Here is a 17,275-nt window from a genome sequence, read left to right on the forward strand (position 1 = left end):
CCCCCCCCCCCCCCCCAAAGAGCAGATGATGGCAAGAACTCTCCATCCTTTTTTCCTTTCTGAGAAGGGCAGGGCAGTGGGAGAAATAGGAAAAGAAAAAAACCCAACCAAACAAACCAGACTGTTCCAAAGATGCACTCTGATTTAAAAAAAATGGGCAACTTCCCCTTGTAGAATAAACCTTCCCCACCAAAATGGGATGTTTCTTTTCTCCTATAACCCACGATAAATTAAAACCAAGTAATAAGTCTCTGGTTTGACACAATAAATACTTAGAATATATCAAATTAAAAAAATATAGTTACAAAAGCCTCAATGGAATTCTCTTTCTGACCTAACTACAGACAGATTCTTCACAGACAAAAGGTATCTCCGAAATCAGCTGTAGCTCCTCTCCCTGCTCACTGGGCTTGGTCAACAAGTGCTATCACATACCCTTTGGAATACTGTTAAGACAAAACAATATAGAGCACAAGAAATCTACTCCTAAACTTGTTTTTCATACTGCCAAGGGTATAAGAAGCAACCATTGGTGGGGAACCCTCATAGCAGTGCAGAGTGACAGAGTCACAGCACTAGAGTAACACGAACAGGGATACTAGGGGAAAACAATGCATAGGAAGGGAAGGAGAGAGAACCCATAAGAGTTGGGAAAGGAAAAGATGAGCAAGAAAGAGGAAGAGACCAATCAAGTTCAGCTGGACTTCCCAGTTCTGGCAGCAGAGCAGATGAGATGTTGAACAGGAAGAGTTCCTTGGGGTCTGTCATAACAAGGAATGTTGTTGGCATTTTCTTCACCATTGACAGTAAGTAAGCAGAAGAAGTTAACCCTCTCTGACACTGACACGTGGCTCTGCCAGTGAGCTGTGGATGATCCCAATAATTGATTCAACGCCATCTCCCTCCAATAAGGTGCGGTGATCCCCTTCAATAATATGGACAGATACTTTCCCATCACACACCTGCATAGATACAAAAAAAAAAAAAGCCCAAACTTTACATTCACCATGTACAACCAGTTGGTCATCTAACTGTTCCGGGTTTGTCAGTCTTAAGTTACTCATAGTTTACATGACTGTCTCTATCAAACTCAGCTGAAAACAGTACCAGTTTCTCTGACACATTTTCATAGATTGGCTGCAGGGCACTGTTTGGAACCAGTGTTTTAAAGCACGATAGTTTGACAGCGTGGCAGGTGATCCACTCAAATATAAGCTGGGCAGGAGGCCAACCAACCTGATGCTAACAGAATAATTTACCTATAATATCAAAGAATGAATGATAAAGTAGATACTTCCAAGCCCTTAAGAAAACCAGATAACCCTCCCCTCCACCTAATCTTTCTCCCACCACCATGAATCTTCCTTTAATGCCATTATGTAACTTTAGTAACATACAAGTTAGCCTGGAATGAATAATGAATGAAAGTCAGAAGTATGAAGGGATAGGAGACACCAGAAGCAGGAGGGTAATTCTGAAAGTCGTTTCCTTTTCCCTGGTATCATAATATAAGACACTTAACCCTTTTATGTGAACAGAGGCTAAAGAATGACCTTATCTGGACTACAGGTCAAAAACCTAAGTTTTTCAGATCCACAAGAAACCCACATACTAACTTCTAAGTGGTCCACAAAAGGTAACTGAGAAAAAGCGGTCTCTACTGTCAGAAGGCTGACACTTGCTCTTCAAAAGTCTGCCCTCATGCAGCGGACAAACTTTAGGGGTCTACAGTGAAAGTACATTACTTGGTCATTACAGTGAAAGGTCATTACAGTGAAAGGAGCCTGAAAGTTACTTCTGTCAAGCTACTGTTTTAACATCTTTATTATCTAAAGTCCATCTAAAGAGCTGCAAGAATCAGCTATAGAAAACACTTACTTATCCAATGTAGAGGCTAGACCTTCTCCTGGCTCTCACTACCCTGAGAAAATGCCTGGAACCAGTCACCTCATTTGCTTTTGGGGACTTTTAATTCTTGTTAGAGCACAATATCTGCAGAATGATAATTTTTTTCAGGTTGGTTTCACCCCTTCTCCCTCAGTAAGGATGATCTTCCATGCTTTTCTTTTGCTCCCCCAAATATCAGGAGAACCTCAGTCACCAGTGGGCCTCTGACTGACCTCTGAGAGTCTGTAGTCTCCACCCAGACCTTCTTCATATTCATTGTGAGACTTTGCCCGCATCAGTGTCACATTCCCATGATACTTAGACTCTGGTATATACTTGTCAGCAGCCTTCAGTTTATGGTAAAACGAAGCAGCAGCAAAGCTGAGTGCTTCACGGTTGATGTTTGAATGAATCTGAGTTATCAGGTCTGCAGCAGCATTCACACGAGCTTCCAGATCTTTCAGAGGCAGAAGAACTTCGAGCAGCTGGAAGTATTAACATTTTTTTCCCCATTAGTTTCAATATCTGAGAATCTGTCTCCATTAAACAAAAACCCACATCCCTCTTGTGCAACAGAGACATAAAGAAAGAAACATTACCTTATTGTATTCAATGCCTGTAAATTGCTGAACAAAGGCACACAATGCTTCAGTCTCCAGTGCAGCCTCATTTCCTTGGGTCAGCTTGGCTCTGTAGCTCTGGAAAAGAGAAGAATAAAATGCGAACATGAGAGGGGTATGTCTGATTTTGAATGTTAGATAAAAACAATTACAGAACAAAGGGTTTTGAACTGGGGAAAAGCAGGGGGGGTGGGGGGCAGAAAAAAGATAGACTGGAGCTTGGGGGTGGGGGAGAAAGATCCCCTGAGGATAGATTAGAAAGCAAATCCACAGGCGGCAATTGCCAAGAGCCTAGTATCCTCTAGAAAGTACAATGAACCTTGAAAGGAAGGCTTAAGCAAAGTTTCCTAGCAACCCTACACTACGATCTTGTCTTGCAGGCTCCAGGACCTTCCAGAAGACATACTAATATTACGATTTATCATAGCAAGAGCAACATTTGTGTCCTAGCCCTCTGCAGTTAAGGAAGACCACCCCCTCTATGTTTCCACCCTTCAGCCATCCCTAAGCATCCACTGCCTACAGTTGTCTCTCAAGTCCCTTGTCAAGAAGTCTGTCAGCTTTTCAGATGGCTCCTATCTAGAACAGTAAGCTCACAGAACATGAACCCAAATGACACAGGATGGTCCCCAGACAGCAGATTTTCTATCTCTTACCTGAGTGTATGCTGCCACAAAGGAATGAGACCCATCAAAGAGGAATAGACTGTTGAGTACATGGGAAGCATTCTGTTGTGCTTGCAGTTGGGAGCACATTTCAAAGGCTACACAGGCACCAAAAGAATATCCAGCAATGCGGTAAGGTCCTTCAGGCTGTATCTGCTTCATGCAGTCAATGTAATAAGCTGCCAGGCTCTGTATGCTGTCCAATGGGGCAGCTAGAACATGGAAGTGTGTTAGAAACAGACTCTGGTGAAAAGACACTGGCAGAGACAATTATGTTTTCATGAGCTCGGAAACAACCCTGCTGGAAACATCCAGGTTATTTTGGAGGTAAGTTTCTAAATTATGGTTAGCAACTTACATTTTGAACAAGGAATAGTAATGTTCCTGCTTTCCAAAGACAGGTAGAACAGCATGCCTTGTTTTTCTCCTGCATGCTTATCTGCTGGCAGGGACTTGATGCAACATCCAATTGTTCCATTTCCCCCGTACATAAGCTCTTCAACCTAACTTAGTACTTCTCATTACCTGGGGATGTTTAACACGACCCTATACAGACTCTAGGTACTGATGCTTGACCCTTCGAGTTTAAGAGTCTAGAAGCAAAGCTCTAAGGCAACTAAAATTCAGAATGTTATGTTTACAAATTCAAGATGCTGAAGAACCAAGATACCTTTTGTGCACTGCAGCCCATAGCAGGGCATATGAAGTCTGGAGGCGAGAGTGTAGAAAACTGCAATGGATCCTTCAATGGGGTGAACAAGGAAGAGAGGGCGCTCTGTGCTCTGAACATCATTGAGACGGGTGATCGTCGGCCCTTCTGGGTTCACCAGCAAGTTGTTCAAATCTAGTTCTGGAGGTTCACCCAGGCCTGTCTTCATCAGTTGGGATGGCTTCAGCTCTTTGAAGGGAAGCATACCAGACAAACACAATTAGGTTCAGGATCAGTCTTGGTCATGTAGCCATAGTCCTAAAGGAGAATCTCAGGGCTACTCTGGATTGGCCCACTGGCTCACTAAATCATCAGGCCACAGGCATAGGGATCTTACTGTCAGCTGCTCTGCAGCAACTGCATATGCTTTTAGCTTACAGTAAGCATGACATGACATTGTTTATTCTTCAGGCATGTAAAAGGTCTCAACCCTGCACACAGCTACAATTGAGTGACCATGCAGGCAGACACTAGCCAGGCAAGAAAGCAGCTTTCACATGCTTTCTTATACCCTGCCCCCAGAACTGATGGGCCTGACCCAATGGTCAATGCATTTCAGTGGCATGTCTGTCCCTTAAAAGCCTTTCAGCTATAATCTTATTTCATGATCTGATAGAGGTTTACGTCACTAGAGATGAAAGCAATGGATTGGGAGCTTAATGATTTGGACTCAGGTGACTGGTAACAACCCTAATCCAGACACTATACCCTCTGCTGTCCCGGACTTGGAAGAAAGTTCACGCAGTTTGTTGATTGTAAGGAGTCGAATTTCTCTCATGGTCATAACGATGTCATAGTCTCTCTCCAGTGTCTGGCGCACCTCCACACCCATCAAGGAATCCAAGCCCAAGTCTGCCAAGGAACTCTCAGCATTCAGACTACTCACGTCACGGACACCTGAGAAAAAACAGCACACTAACAAAAGGCTGATTTCTTTTTGGCTTTAGGCCTCTCTAGCAGTCTTCTCAGCTTCCTTCTTTCTCCTAAAACCTGAATAAACTACAGCTACAGAGAATTACCTTTCAGGATCATCTAATGCTTTCACAAGTCACCTCTTCTACAATCCACATCTGGTCATATGGGATCTAGTCTTTAGAGTAGACGTTAAATGTACACAGCTTTATGACAGGGGATACATCAGTCCCAGCTAAACAGCTGTGAACATTGTAACTTCAGCCCTAGACCAAGTTCAGAACAGTCAGCTAGAGGAACTTCACATACTGGAGGCTCTAACTGAAACTGCAGTCCTAGACCTAATGCAACTAATCCTCAGCTACGACATGAGATGAAACAAGTTATCAGTGTCCATGATGGTTGATTGCAACGCTTGATGTCTATCACATTGGAGGAGGTAGCGATTCCTCTAGTTTTCACCTCCCCTTCCCCTCCAACTTTTACACTGTTCAAGTCTCACCCTTTCCTTACTTGTAAAAGACTTCTTAGTAACACTTGCATCTACAGCTCTACCTCCCCTCCTCCACCTTGTGCTGCCCCATGTTGCCACCCTTGCCACCACTAGGTTTCTTACTAGCTTCTCCCTTTGTTGTCTTCACACACTCTCTCCTTCCAAACTAACCCTACAGCTGGTACTATTTCCCAGACACTTCCCTATGACTTCTGAAAGACATGTCTGTTCTTTGAGGTCAGATTTGCTGTCAGTTACTGGGCACAATTCCTTAAGAAATACTCAGGAGACTGTCTTTGATTTATGAGTACCTCTTTTGGTAGAAAACAAAGGATCAGTACACACTTCTGTCTGCAAAAGAGACTACTTAAGTGGGACATAATAGAAGTGACAGAGATTATTCACTTTCAACACAAGAACGGGGACATAATCGTAAAAGGAAGCTAGTTCAAAACAGACAGGAAGACACAGCACTTCTTGTAATGCATAGTTAAGCTACAGTTACCAGACGTTCACATGGGATAACAGACAGAACTGATGAGAGGATACACTACCAGACAGTCACTAACTACATAAAAGCTACTTTTTGTGGCATGGGGACATTCTAAGGTGAATGTTTGAAAGCTGGAATAGTACTCAAAGTCAGTTGTGTATTTGCCCTGTTATGCGCTGTCCCAGAATTTTGCTCTTGGCTGCTCTTCCTGTTGATTCTCCATTTGGAGAAAGGCACCGGTCCAAATCCAAACAAACAAAAAAAATCGAAGACTCTAAAGTGTGTGTGCGTGTGTGGGCACGCGCGTGGACGCGTGTGTGTGTGTATATCTAAACATGCTAAGGGAGAAGAGCCCACACTGAAGAATCAAGTTGATTATTGGAGAGAAGGAGCAGCGTAAAGGAAAAAAACAAACAGACAAACAGTCCCACAACAGCACACCCACACCACAGGAAGTCAGGAGGAGACGCTGAACAGAGCACCTACAGCAGCACCACTGCTTTCGAAAGCATTGAGATGGTAGACACTGCCCAGCAGTGCTTGTCTGAGAGCACTTACCCAGAATGTGAGCCACAGCCTCTACAAGATCCTGTTGACTGCCTCCTTCAGTTTTCATAGATACCTTCTCTGCTAGGACAAAACTGGACATGACAGGATGAGGTTGATTCAGGAAGATATCAAGCACCTCCAGGCAGGAGCCGATTTGCTGGGGAATGGTTCCCCCAACCACAACCTCTCTGTTTCCCATTGTCTTCAGAAGGATACCCACATCACCAATGGCTCCCCATTGGATTGCCAGGCCTGGAGGAGAAGTCAGAAGAAGGAATAGATTAGGCAACTAACGAAAGCACAGGGCAGCAACAAAAGGGAGTTAAAAACAGCATTTCCTTTGTACTGTTAAGTGGTCAGTGTTCATTCACACATGAATGACTCAGGGTAGTAGCTAGGAGAGGAAACAGTCTTCAACATTTGTTATTATTCTAGACAAGCGCACAAGTTTCTGGTGAGCTGCTTCTCCTCTGGATGTTTGCTGAGATAAGATTATTCTGTGCAATGACTAAAATAATCTTACCTGGGAGTCCATCGTGATGTCGCTGCTCACAGATACGCTCCATGGTAGAATTGGCAAAGCCATAATTACTTTGCCCAGCATTTCCCCTTCCACAGCTTACAGAGGAGAACACAACAAAATAGTCCAGGTCTGGACACTTCTTACGAGTCACCCTTGGAGAAGAGCAGGAGAGAGAAACCCCATCAGAAAAACCTGCTAACTAGGTGTGCCCTTGGAAGGCTAGTGCAAGAGTAAAATGACTAAGTCTGATCAGCTCTGTAACCATAAAAGCAGTTCCTATTTGTCACTTCTACAGATACTTACAAATCCAAATGAAGGGTGCCTGAATACTTGGGCTTGTTGACCTCCCAGAAGAATTCTGGGGTCTGATTTTCAATCATGCCATCTCTAAGGACCTAGTGGGGACAGGGGGTGAGAGAAAAAGGATGGGGTGGGAGAAAAAGAGGTGCAGTTTCAGTATCTCCAGTTTCTCAGTTTAAATTTGCCATGTGGTTTGAGATGTGAGAGGGTATCACTACACAATGCATTTTTCTAACTTTACAGTACAGATGTCATATTTGAGGACATTCAAGATACAAGGACAACATAGCTTTTGGTAAGTCTGCTTTTTTCAGTACTGCCACCGCAGCCTTCAACTGGCAAGTTCTGTATGGGATTTTTCTCATTCCCCAGGGGTCTTGGGCAACATTCATCATCCCAGAACTGAGCTTGCTGGCCAAATACTGTTGCTTCTCAGGTCAAGGGGCTAGACCCGTAAGCCTTTAGTCATCAGGTGAGGTCAAAGTAAAATGTCCTTAGAAACACAGAGAGGCAATCTAAAACTGTATGAAGCCTGACTGCCATCACTAAAAGTGCTTTTTGAGTGGCTGCTGACTTGTAAGAGACTCTTACAAGTCCTAAGCATTTTTGTCACTTACCACAGCCAAATTAAAGATGCCTCCAACTGGGCCAAGCTGCAACGCTTCTTCTATCAATAGCTGCGTCCCTTCTAGTGTTCCAATATCACTGGTAGATACCAACACTTGGATTCCCAGTGCCATCCACTCTCTAACACGTTTAGCCTGGTAGCCTACAAAAAATTAGAAGGTGACAGTGCCTGGGATGAAGCATTCAAACCATAAGGCTCTGGTTAACCTGCTCCTTACACTTCTCTGACTAGATAGGGACTGAATAGCTAAATAATTACCAATTCAGCTACAAGAAAAAAATTGGACAAAACTTTAGTAGATAGAATATTTCTGAAACTCAAGTGATTTCTAAATAGATCAAAGTGGAGAACAGAGTCAGGAGAATATGAGGGGGGTGGGGAAAGGAATAAAAAGTACAACAGTGTAGGGAAAAAAAATAATTTGGGTACTGAGACAGGAAAGAATGGCTAGATTAGAGCAAGGCAACAGATTATAGCAGCACAACCAGAAGCAGAAATATTTGATCTGTGTGTTTGCCCAAGTGGTGCAATTGTGAACTTGCCAAGAGAAAGAAGGAATTTGTAGAGACAGAAGTTTTGTCATGACTGACTGTGTGTGAGGAAATATTGAAGACTACCACTGATAAGAAATCTCAATGCCACGATTGTAATCAAACACATGGCTTAAAATTGAGTAAAAATGCTTACTGATGTTATCAGACAGTAGGGCACATCTTTACAGAAGAGCTATCTGAAGGAGCAAGAGCAAGCATCCACACATATAACTTGAGGCACAGAGTATATTTAGCAAGGAGTTTATAGGCCTTTCCCTGTGGCATGTGATCCACCATGTGACAGCCAGGGGACAAGTCAGTGAGGTAGCCAGATATAGATTGTGTGGAGAGGGTAAAGGTAAAAGTAAGGCTGGAGAAAAAATCCTGGGGTAAGGGAGAAAAATGGATTAGTAGAATTAGGGAGCATAAAAAAGAAGAAAGAAGTAGTTGGAAAAAAGGTGTCAAGTTAAAAAAAAAAACAACTTTCTTGTTTAGAATAAAGGGGACAACAGTTTGAAGTGAGAAAATACCCACATGAGAGGACAGAAAAGAGATCAAGACATTATTATTTGCTGATGGGACACTTAAAAACGGAGAGAAACTACGAATTGAGTTCTGTTGAAATGCAGTCATGTTCCCTGTTACTTTACAGTTTTTCCTTACCAGTTCGTATGCCAGAACGAGATGTTAGTATAAGCTTCTGTGCTCCTCTTTCAACTAGCCACTGTGCCAACTCAAGCCCAAATCCTCCTAGGCCCCCTGTGATGATGTAAGACTTAGTAGGTGGACAGGAGGTTCGGGAGATGGCAGAGATTTTAACAGTTTCAGATCTTCTTAAAGGATATTCCTTTTCTTCTTCTTGGACCTTCACCCCCACAAAAAAAGGGAAAAAAAAAGTAGTTAAGATCTGATACACAATGCATTTTTTATCTTTCCATGCTATACTCCTCCAGACAATGGGAATGACCCTTGTAGGATCAGTGACAGACTTAACAGTTACATTTGTTACAATGTCAGCAGTAAAAACAATAATCCTGTGCTATCCTAGTTACACAACTTCAACTTGAACTGGATCAAAATATCTAACATAGTCACCTACAGAGGATGACATGTGCATCAGAGAATTGTGGGATTCACAGGGAGTGTTGCGAGCAACCTTGAACAATTCAACATAGCCTTGAAGGAAATAGAATGAGAAAGCAAGTAATGAAGCAAGCACAGAAATGGAGCTGAAGATAAAAATGTTTTGAAGCACAGATGTGAGACCGAAACTAGAAGATGCGTGTCTTGATTAACAGCGCAAATTAAAAGCTTAGCCGCGGCGCATGGGCAGCAGGGGTTAACCAATGCATGAACAAACTAGAGTGCGTGGACAGCTAGTGAATCTATATAAGAACAAACTTGTAAACAATAAAGGTCTTTGGTTTTACCCATGCCAGAGTCCATGAATCCATCCCTACAGAGAAGCAAAGTCATTATCTCATTACCTTGATCATAACTTTGCCAATATGTTTTCCTTGTGCCATGAACCTGAAGGCAGCTTCTACCTCTTCTTTGTTGAAGACTGTACTCCTCAGGGGCTTTACTACACCATCTTTTATGCCTTTCTTCAACAACTCTGATACTACTTCCCACTCTTGGTTTCCCTCCTCAAAGATTGCATCTAGTAGGATCCCATGAAAAGCCACGTTCTTGAGGAAGAGAGCCATTCCTAGGAAGAGCAACTTAGTTATGACCTGATAATGCTGACATTTTAAAACAGAATTTCTCTTCTGCTTCAGAAAAATTTCTGTGTAGGTCAGTACCATAAGACTGAGGAGTAAAGCAGTCATTAGTTGCTAGAATTCTACATTTTTCCAAACTCATTCTTGCATATACTCTCTAAATGCTATATTAATTAGGTTGTTCTCTTACAAGCAGGCCAGTTTAACAGAAACTCCAGTCACAAAAGCTGTGTGTCAAGAGGACAAGTTATTACATTGTCAGTCGGATATTAAAAAGGACATTTTGTGTCTAGTGACAGCTGAGTTAAGACTCAGAGGAGCTAGAATCCCATGTACTTCCTGTCCCTCTCCATAGGAAACTCCTCCTCATAGGAAGTTTTCCATAATGCTAGGATCTTTTGAAGTGTAATTAGAATAAGAAAGGAGACTGTCAACACTTGCTATATGCAATCATTCTACAACAGGAGAACATTCTTGTCGTTTTTTACCAACACATCACATTATAACATTCGAATTTGTCTTTCCATCCAAGACAAATCAGGTTAATCTTGCCCCTGTGCCATCAAAAACTGGGAGGTGCTGTTGACTCTCTTGAGGAAGAAGAGGTCTTGCAGAGGGGTCTGGATAGACTGGAACATTGGGCAATCAATTACATGAAACTTAGCAAGAACAAATGCCTGATTCCACACCTGAGACTGAGTAATGCCAGACATAAGTATAAATTGGGACAGGAGTGGCTGGAAAGCAGTCCCGCAGAAAGCATCTAGGGGTGCTGGTTGACAGCAGGCTCCACAGGAGCCAGCAGTGAGCCCTGGCAGCCCAGAGGGCAAACCCCATCCTGGGGTGCATCAAACACAGCAAGAGAGGTGATTATCCCGCTGTATTTAGCTACGGTGTGGGCGCACCTTGAGTGCTGTGTACAGTTCTGGGCCCCTCAATTTAAAAAGAATGTGAAGGTACTCAAATGCGTCCAGGAGGGTAACAAAGCTGGTGAGGGCTGGAAGGCATGCCCTATGAGGAGCGGTTAAGGACTTTGGGTTTGTCTAATTCGGAGAGAAGGAGGCTGAGGGGCAACCTCATTGCTCTCTGCAGCTTCCTGAGGAGGGGACTTGGGGAGGGAGGTGCTGGTCTCTTCTCCCTAGTATCCAGTAATAGGACACATGGAAGTGGCTCAAAGCTGCATCGGGGAGGTTCAGCCTAGATATTAGGAAACATTTATTTACTGAAAGGGTTGTCAAACACTGGAATGTACTTCCTAGAGAGGTGGTTGATGCACCATGCCTGTTGGTGTTTAAGAGGCATTTGGAAAATGCTCCTTAAATAATATGCTTTAATTTCTGGTCAGCCCTGAAGTGGTCAGACAGCTGGACTAGACAACCATTGCAGGTCCCTTCCAACTGGAACCACTATACTCTATTCAAAATGCCACAAATATTTAGTGAAAGAACAAATTAAGATTCTCTCAAGATCAGGTTCTCTGTAGTTATCTGAAAAATTCCAATTACTTTCACTCTACAAATGACCGAGTTTACCAAGAACAGAGGGCAAAACTGCAGCTTGTACAGCTATGAACTTCATCTGCTCAGTTTTACAGTGCACTCATCTATTACAAATACATACATTACATCCCCAAAAGTTTAAGTCAAGTCCAACAGATCTGTGAAATCTACAAGCTAACAGACACAGTGGTAAACAGTGCCATGTGAAATGAATGCTGCTTCTTACTACCTTCCTATCCAAACATTTTGCGGGCAACATGTCCTATATTGATTTTAAAGAAAGACTTTGAGGAAGATAACTTAAGTATTTTGCATGTTTTATGCAGGTTTCCAGAAAAATGCTGAGTGCCATGCTTCTCCAAGAAGGTATTTGTTGAAAAGACTACTTAAGCTGTTAGTGATAAAATTGAAACAAGTATTGCGGCTAAAAACTTTTCTAAATTTGGAGATTAGTCTGTGTTCAGATAGTATATAGGTTGTGTGGTCATGCTTGCTTAAACCTAATGAGATTTATTTCCCAATGCCCCATCTTACCAAGTTGACTGTTGTTAGACAGATCAAATTTGCCTATTTCCAAAAAGCGTCCATGTCGAGCAAGACAACGTAAACTGGCTTGGAGCTTCTCTTCGGCCAAGGAATTTAACACGAGGTTGACACCTGCAATAAAAGGAAAAGTAACTATTTCATAAACTCAGCTGTGCTGAAAGCCTAACCCTGTTTTCTAGTGACTTACTTTGTCTTTACAGAGAGCAACTGCATAATGTGGCATAACTGACAAAAGGAGGAAAAGTATTCCTTGAACTTACCTTTTCCATTGGTAACTCGCAGTATATGTTGCTCAAAAGTAGTATTTCGGGAGCTGGCAAAGCTATGAGCATCCAGCTGTGGAAATCTTGCTTGGAGATACTCACGTTTCTCAGTGGAGCCTGGAAGTAGAAAATAGGTTGAATGATGCCAGTACTCTTATGTTAAATTTTTTTTATGACGAAACACCCCATTTTCATCTGCACATCTTTTGCCAAAGACTATAAGTCTGAGCAGCCTCAAGCACTTGCTTCAAAGCTGTCAGGGTCTCAAGGTGTCAAACCTTAAGACAAGGCTGTCTAGTTGTTACTGCTCATTTATGAGCTAGAGCAAGGACCAGAAACAGACCAAGCCTTACAATGGATAGACATTCTTTGATCACATTACTGAATTTAAAATGAAGCAGCCTTGATCTTCTTCCATGCTTTTGATTACATACTGTACAGAGATAAATAAATTTGTCTGTGCTGCAGAAGTTTCAAGCACATAGACAGTACCTGTATTTACCATGTATCCTGTTCTCAGTCTAGAAACTAGATCAAAGTTACAGGAGATCATATTGGGGGAAAAATATATAAAGATACGTATTTATGTATAGGCAAACACACATGCATGCACACACACATTTCCTCTCTCTATTATATAGGTAAATATATATTCCCTTTTCTGCCCCTCCATAACATTGAGCCCTGAGTACTCACCTACAGTAGCAAAGACACGGCAGCCCATGCTCAGGGCAATGGCAATGGCTGCTTGGCCCACACCTCCCGAGCCAGAGTGAATAAGGATACTCTCACCCTTCTTCATACCACCTCGAACCACCAAAGCATAATATGCAGTAGCATAAACCACAGGCACTGAAGCTGCTTCTTCCAGAGTCCTAAGAAGCAAAGTGAAAGAGAAGATAATCTTTAGCCTTGGAAAAGACTACTATATTCTCCCAATGAAATTTGCTTTTCTGCAGTGGGAAAGTTAAACTGTCAAGATAGGCCAAAAAGTATAAATGGTTCTCAATCATACAGCAGACTACCACAGCTGCCAAGCACAGCCAAGAGTTTCATATTTCTGCAAAAATATTTCAGTAACTAACCACTAACATAACCAACACCAAAATCCCAGTGTATACTGAAACACGTGGAACTAAAAGCCCAAAAAAGAGATGAGAACTTCGTGCAAGCAGCTGCACAAAAACTAGTGCTCAACTCCTATAGTGAATCTAAGACAAATCTTACAGCTGCTCAGGAGACTACAGCTCTGTTATCATTTCCCAAGAGGGGAATCTACCCATTGTGCTGTACTCTGGTCTCATCAGGGCTGTCAGCCTCAGGCAGGAAGGCAAATCTTGACCACATACACAAACCGGAAAACAGAAATTGACCTACCAGTTTTTAGGCACCTCCCATAGAAACCTCTTGTCACAGTCTACCACTGTAGCCAGTCCCTTTGCTGGCAGCAATCCCATCACCCTTCTTCCTGCCAGGTCCCGTCCTGAGAACTCCATGCCCAGCATACACTGCTGCAAAGCCCAGTTACCTGAAAGAACATTAGCATCTTTTACAAAGGAAATTTCTCTTCTAAAATCCCTTGCTCAGGAATTTACTATAACAGTAGTCCTTGAAAGTTAGAACCCCAGAGACAGAAAAAGTGCTGGGATTTGACTACTATATACACACTTCACAAGTCACCATAGTTAATTTCTTGCTACAAGAGCTGCAGAAAAGGACTTGGTTTCATAAAATCTTACTCTTTATCCTTGATGATACTGCTTTAGGTTTCAGTTTTCATCTGAGAAGTTTCATGGAAACATCTTCAGAGGCTTTTGGCAATTTTGTTTCAGAGTCAATTTTGTTCCTCTTTCTTTGAAAAATAACTATACATGAACTAGAAAGGATGATCATAGCAAAAAATATACAGTGAAATCCTATTTTTTTTGCAAACACTCATTTTAGGCAGAGACTAATCTCAGTCATGAAGGGAAACCCAGCCCTAGTCAAGTCACCCATAAGAGTCTCCAAATGCCCTTTTTACATGTTCCACCCCCTCTCCTTTAAATAGAGTTTTAAAAAACATTTAACAGACATTACATTAATTCTTAACTCGCTATGAGGCAAGATATTATCACCTCCATTTTGTAGACAGGAGATTACTTCACCTTGCATTTTTCTCCTCTAAAAGCAAAGTATGTCCAGTAGCATGGCAGCATGCAACTTCAACATTCTCACTTTGGTATGTACCTTGCCCATCTCTAGGCCTTCCATCAAGTCGTTTCACCTCACACTTGATATCTACACAATGGGGCTAGTAATGTTTCCTCTTACCAAGGTTTATTAATTTTGCTATATGAAAAATGGGAGTGCACCTGGAAGTAGAACTTAGGAGGTTTTGATGTACTATCCTGCAGCAGGGTAATACCTCCTTTTGACAAGCATGCTTTCTTCCCAAACAAAAAGTGATATACAGTTTAGCCAGTGCATAACTAACATTCAGGAGATTATGTTAATTAATTCTAGAACAGCTATATGTAAATAAATTTTCTTCTAGTGTAATTTTAACTCACCAGGGATAGCATCTGGAGAAAGCTTTCCTGTGGCCAGCATGATGTCCCGGAAGTTGAGAGATGCATAATAGACTTTGCAGAGTTGAACATTGGGATCAGTTGCATGGAAGTGTTGAAGCGGGGAGACAATCCAACGAAGAGATGAGAGGTCTCCACGAGTCAACACATTTACATAGGCATATTCTGTCAACTCCCGAGGTTGTGCTGCAGAAGAAGGAATAATAAAAACTTTACACACATTAACACAGGCACACACATTTCAGAATGAATAAATTCCTTGTGTAATTGCTACCTCCTCCTCCATTTGCTCTCCTGAAAGTCCCTTCTTATCCTGCAATACTACCCATACCCTAAAGCAGCTCATCTCTCCTCTGAGCACCAGAGCATGCTACTGATCACTCTAAGCTAGAGCAGAAGAATTCAAAAGTACCCATTAAAAAAAAAAAAAAAAAGAAAAAGAATTGTAGGAACAATAGCTACTCATTTTTCATTCAACATCCATTCAGACACAAGGCCCTCCAAGTGATCCTCAGATCTCAAAGGAGTTACCTTGCTGCAATGGGAGATGCCTGAAGGAGCCCCACTTCCCATCACGATACACATTCATCACCAGGTCCCTCTGAACGATCTTCTGCATCTCCAGGGAAGAAAGACTTGTGGGTGGGACAGCTGATGAAGGGTTCAAGTTGGAAATGAACACACACCTAGAAGCCAAGAGTTGTCACTTTGTTTGTTTTGCTATAGGCCTGAAAAGAATGTCTCATCTCCAACTGTGACTCAAGGGCATGCTTACGTACCTGATTCTGTGGCCTTCTGCTTCAAGGCGGAGGCAGTTCACCATTCCCAAAATTCCCGAGTTCCCACAGCTGGTGGCAGTCAACCACACAGGCTGCTCCGATGGGTCAGCCAAGACCTCCTAAAGGACAAACCCCAAACTGTTTTACTAGGAACCACAGAAAGGAAATAGCCCTTGTATCCTTAAGGTAGAGATGAATAACTTCTATTTTAAGAAAAGTAACTGAACACACACTTTAACCCTGCCAAGTATCTCATTTAGAAAGCATAATGATTTGGAAATTCAGATATCTAGGACACAGGAATTCTCACCTTTAAGGATTCAACCCACTTATAATGGGTCTCATCTATTGGCAGAAAAATGGGTGTTTTGGCAGGGGCTTGCCGGCGACACAGGAAAATAACTGAGCCAAAGAAAGATTTCTTCATGGCAACCAGATTCAGTGAGACTTTGCTGAATAAACCCTCCCACTGTGCCTGTCAAATCAGGTAAGACAACAATTAGCAAGAAAGTCAAAAGTCAATTAAAAATACAAGTAATATCTATACTTCATGCTGAGTCTCCTCAAACATGGCTTCACCAGGAAGAACTCGCACTGTCCACCTCCTCCTTGCTTTTGCTGGAAATCTTGGCATCTGTTCTGTGTCATCTCAGTACAAATACATATTTGATTAACATAACACTATTTTATCCCTGTCTAGACTATTCCTTCTTCCCTAAAAGATCCTCAGAAAGCAGTAGGTTCAAGTATCTCAAAGCCCTGGTTAAGGAGCTAGTCTTACCACACTACCAGGCGTGCAAAAAAGCAGAGCAGTGAAAGACAGTGCTGTCAAATCCCATAGCATATTTGGACATGTCTAGAATTTAATTCCAGCAATAGGACACACCTCCACAGGCAAACACAAGTAACGGAAACACAGAGTTTAGATGTTACCAGTCTATGTCACGTAAGTCGTGTCTGCAATAGAAGTAGTAAAGCAGGACAGAGGAAACATGAAAAACCAAGTCACCCAAATCCTTCATCTGCAGGGTAGCGGGGAGAAGCAACAAACCACTAGCAGGGAAGAAGCACTATACGAATAAGTTACATTGAAATAGCATTTCAGAAAAACAGAATGAAAATGCAATGTATGGCCTATCCAGAAACACTGAGGCTCTGCTATTTGAATGAAATATAGCTGACTGCAGGCTCTTAGAAAAACATCCATTTGCTTTTCATATGCCGGGCACAAAACAGAAGGTTTTTACAGCACGATCCCTTTTATCAAGGATTAGGGACAGTGTCCCTATCTAGAAAACTTCAAGAACTATATTAAGTCATGCCCACTCTTACCTGCGTCACATCATTTTCTTTAGAGAAGGTGCATTCAACTCACATGTATCTTATTCAAGGGATTTGCTAATACCAGGCTACTGACACTTATGACAGACCTAGGTTATAAGTTATCAGCTTCAGTAGCGTCTCACACTCTTCTTTTTATCCCGCTCTTTATTCAGTAAGATGCAAAGCTGAAGAACTCACCCTTTCTTCTCAAATCAACTTGAAAAATCTTTACAGAAAGTGAAGGGCTAGAATCCATGTC

The 17,275-nt window shown here is 42.2% G+C and overlaps 1 protein-coding gene across 1 annotated transcript in view; it reads right to left on the bottom strand.

The window, feature by feature from the left end:
* Nucleotides 1-115: 115 nt before the first annotated feature.
* FASN (fatty acid synthase) overlaps nt 116-17,275 on the bottom strand; it is a 37,304-nt gene continuing 20,144 nt past the window's right edge. The window contains exons 23-42 of the mRNA XM_009697530.1: nt 16,004-16,168; nt 15,694-15,812; nt 15,446-15,600; nt 14,897-15,100; nt 13,722-13,872; nt 13,041-13,219; nt 12,342-12,461; nt 12,070-12,192; nt 9,800-10,023; nt 8,976-9,177; nt 7,769-7,920; nt 7,155-7,246; nt 6,852-7,003; nt 6,338-6,580; nt 4,590-4,778; nt 3,843-4,070; nt 3,164-3,384; nt 2,487-2,585; nt 2,121-2,372; nt 116-962 (exon numbers count right to left, since the gene is read on the bottom strand). Coding sequence (XP_009695832.1) covers nt 825-962; nt 2,121-2,372; nt 2,487-2,585; nt 3,164-3,384; nt 3,843-4,070; nt 4,590-4,778; nt 6,338-6,580; nt 6,852-7,003; nt 7,155-7,246; nt 7,769-7,920; nt 8,976-9,177; nt 9,800-10,023; nt 12,070-12,192; nt 12,342-12,461; nt 13,041-13,219; nt 13,722-13,872; nt 14,897-15,100; nt 15,446-15,600; nt 15,694-15,812; nt 16,004-16,168 — 3,408 coding nt within the window. The 3' untranslated portion in view covers nt 116-824. The remainder of the gene's footprint in view (nt 963-2,120; nt 2,373-2,486; nt 2,586-3,163; nt 3,385-3,842; nt 4,071-4,589; nt 4,779-6,337; nt 6,581-6,851; nt 7,004-7,154; nt 7,247-7,768; nt 7,921-8,975; nt 9,178-9,799; nt 10,024-12,069; nt 12,193-12,341; nt 12,462-13,040; nt 13,220-13,721; nt 13,873-14,896; nt 15,101-15,445; nt 15,601-15,693; nt 15,813-16,003; nt 16,169-17,275) is intronic.

This window comes from Cariama cristata, unplaced genomic scaffold (assembly GCF_000690535.1).
Source record: "Cariama cristata isolate BGI_N322 unplaced genomic scaffold, ASM69053v1 scaffold25593, whole genome shotgun sequence".
NCBI lineage: Eukaryota > Metazoa > Chordata > Aves > Cariamiformes > Cariamidae > Cariama > Cariama cristata.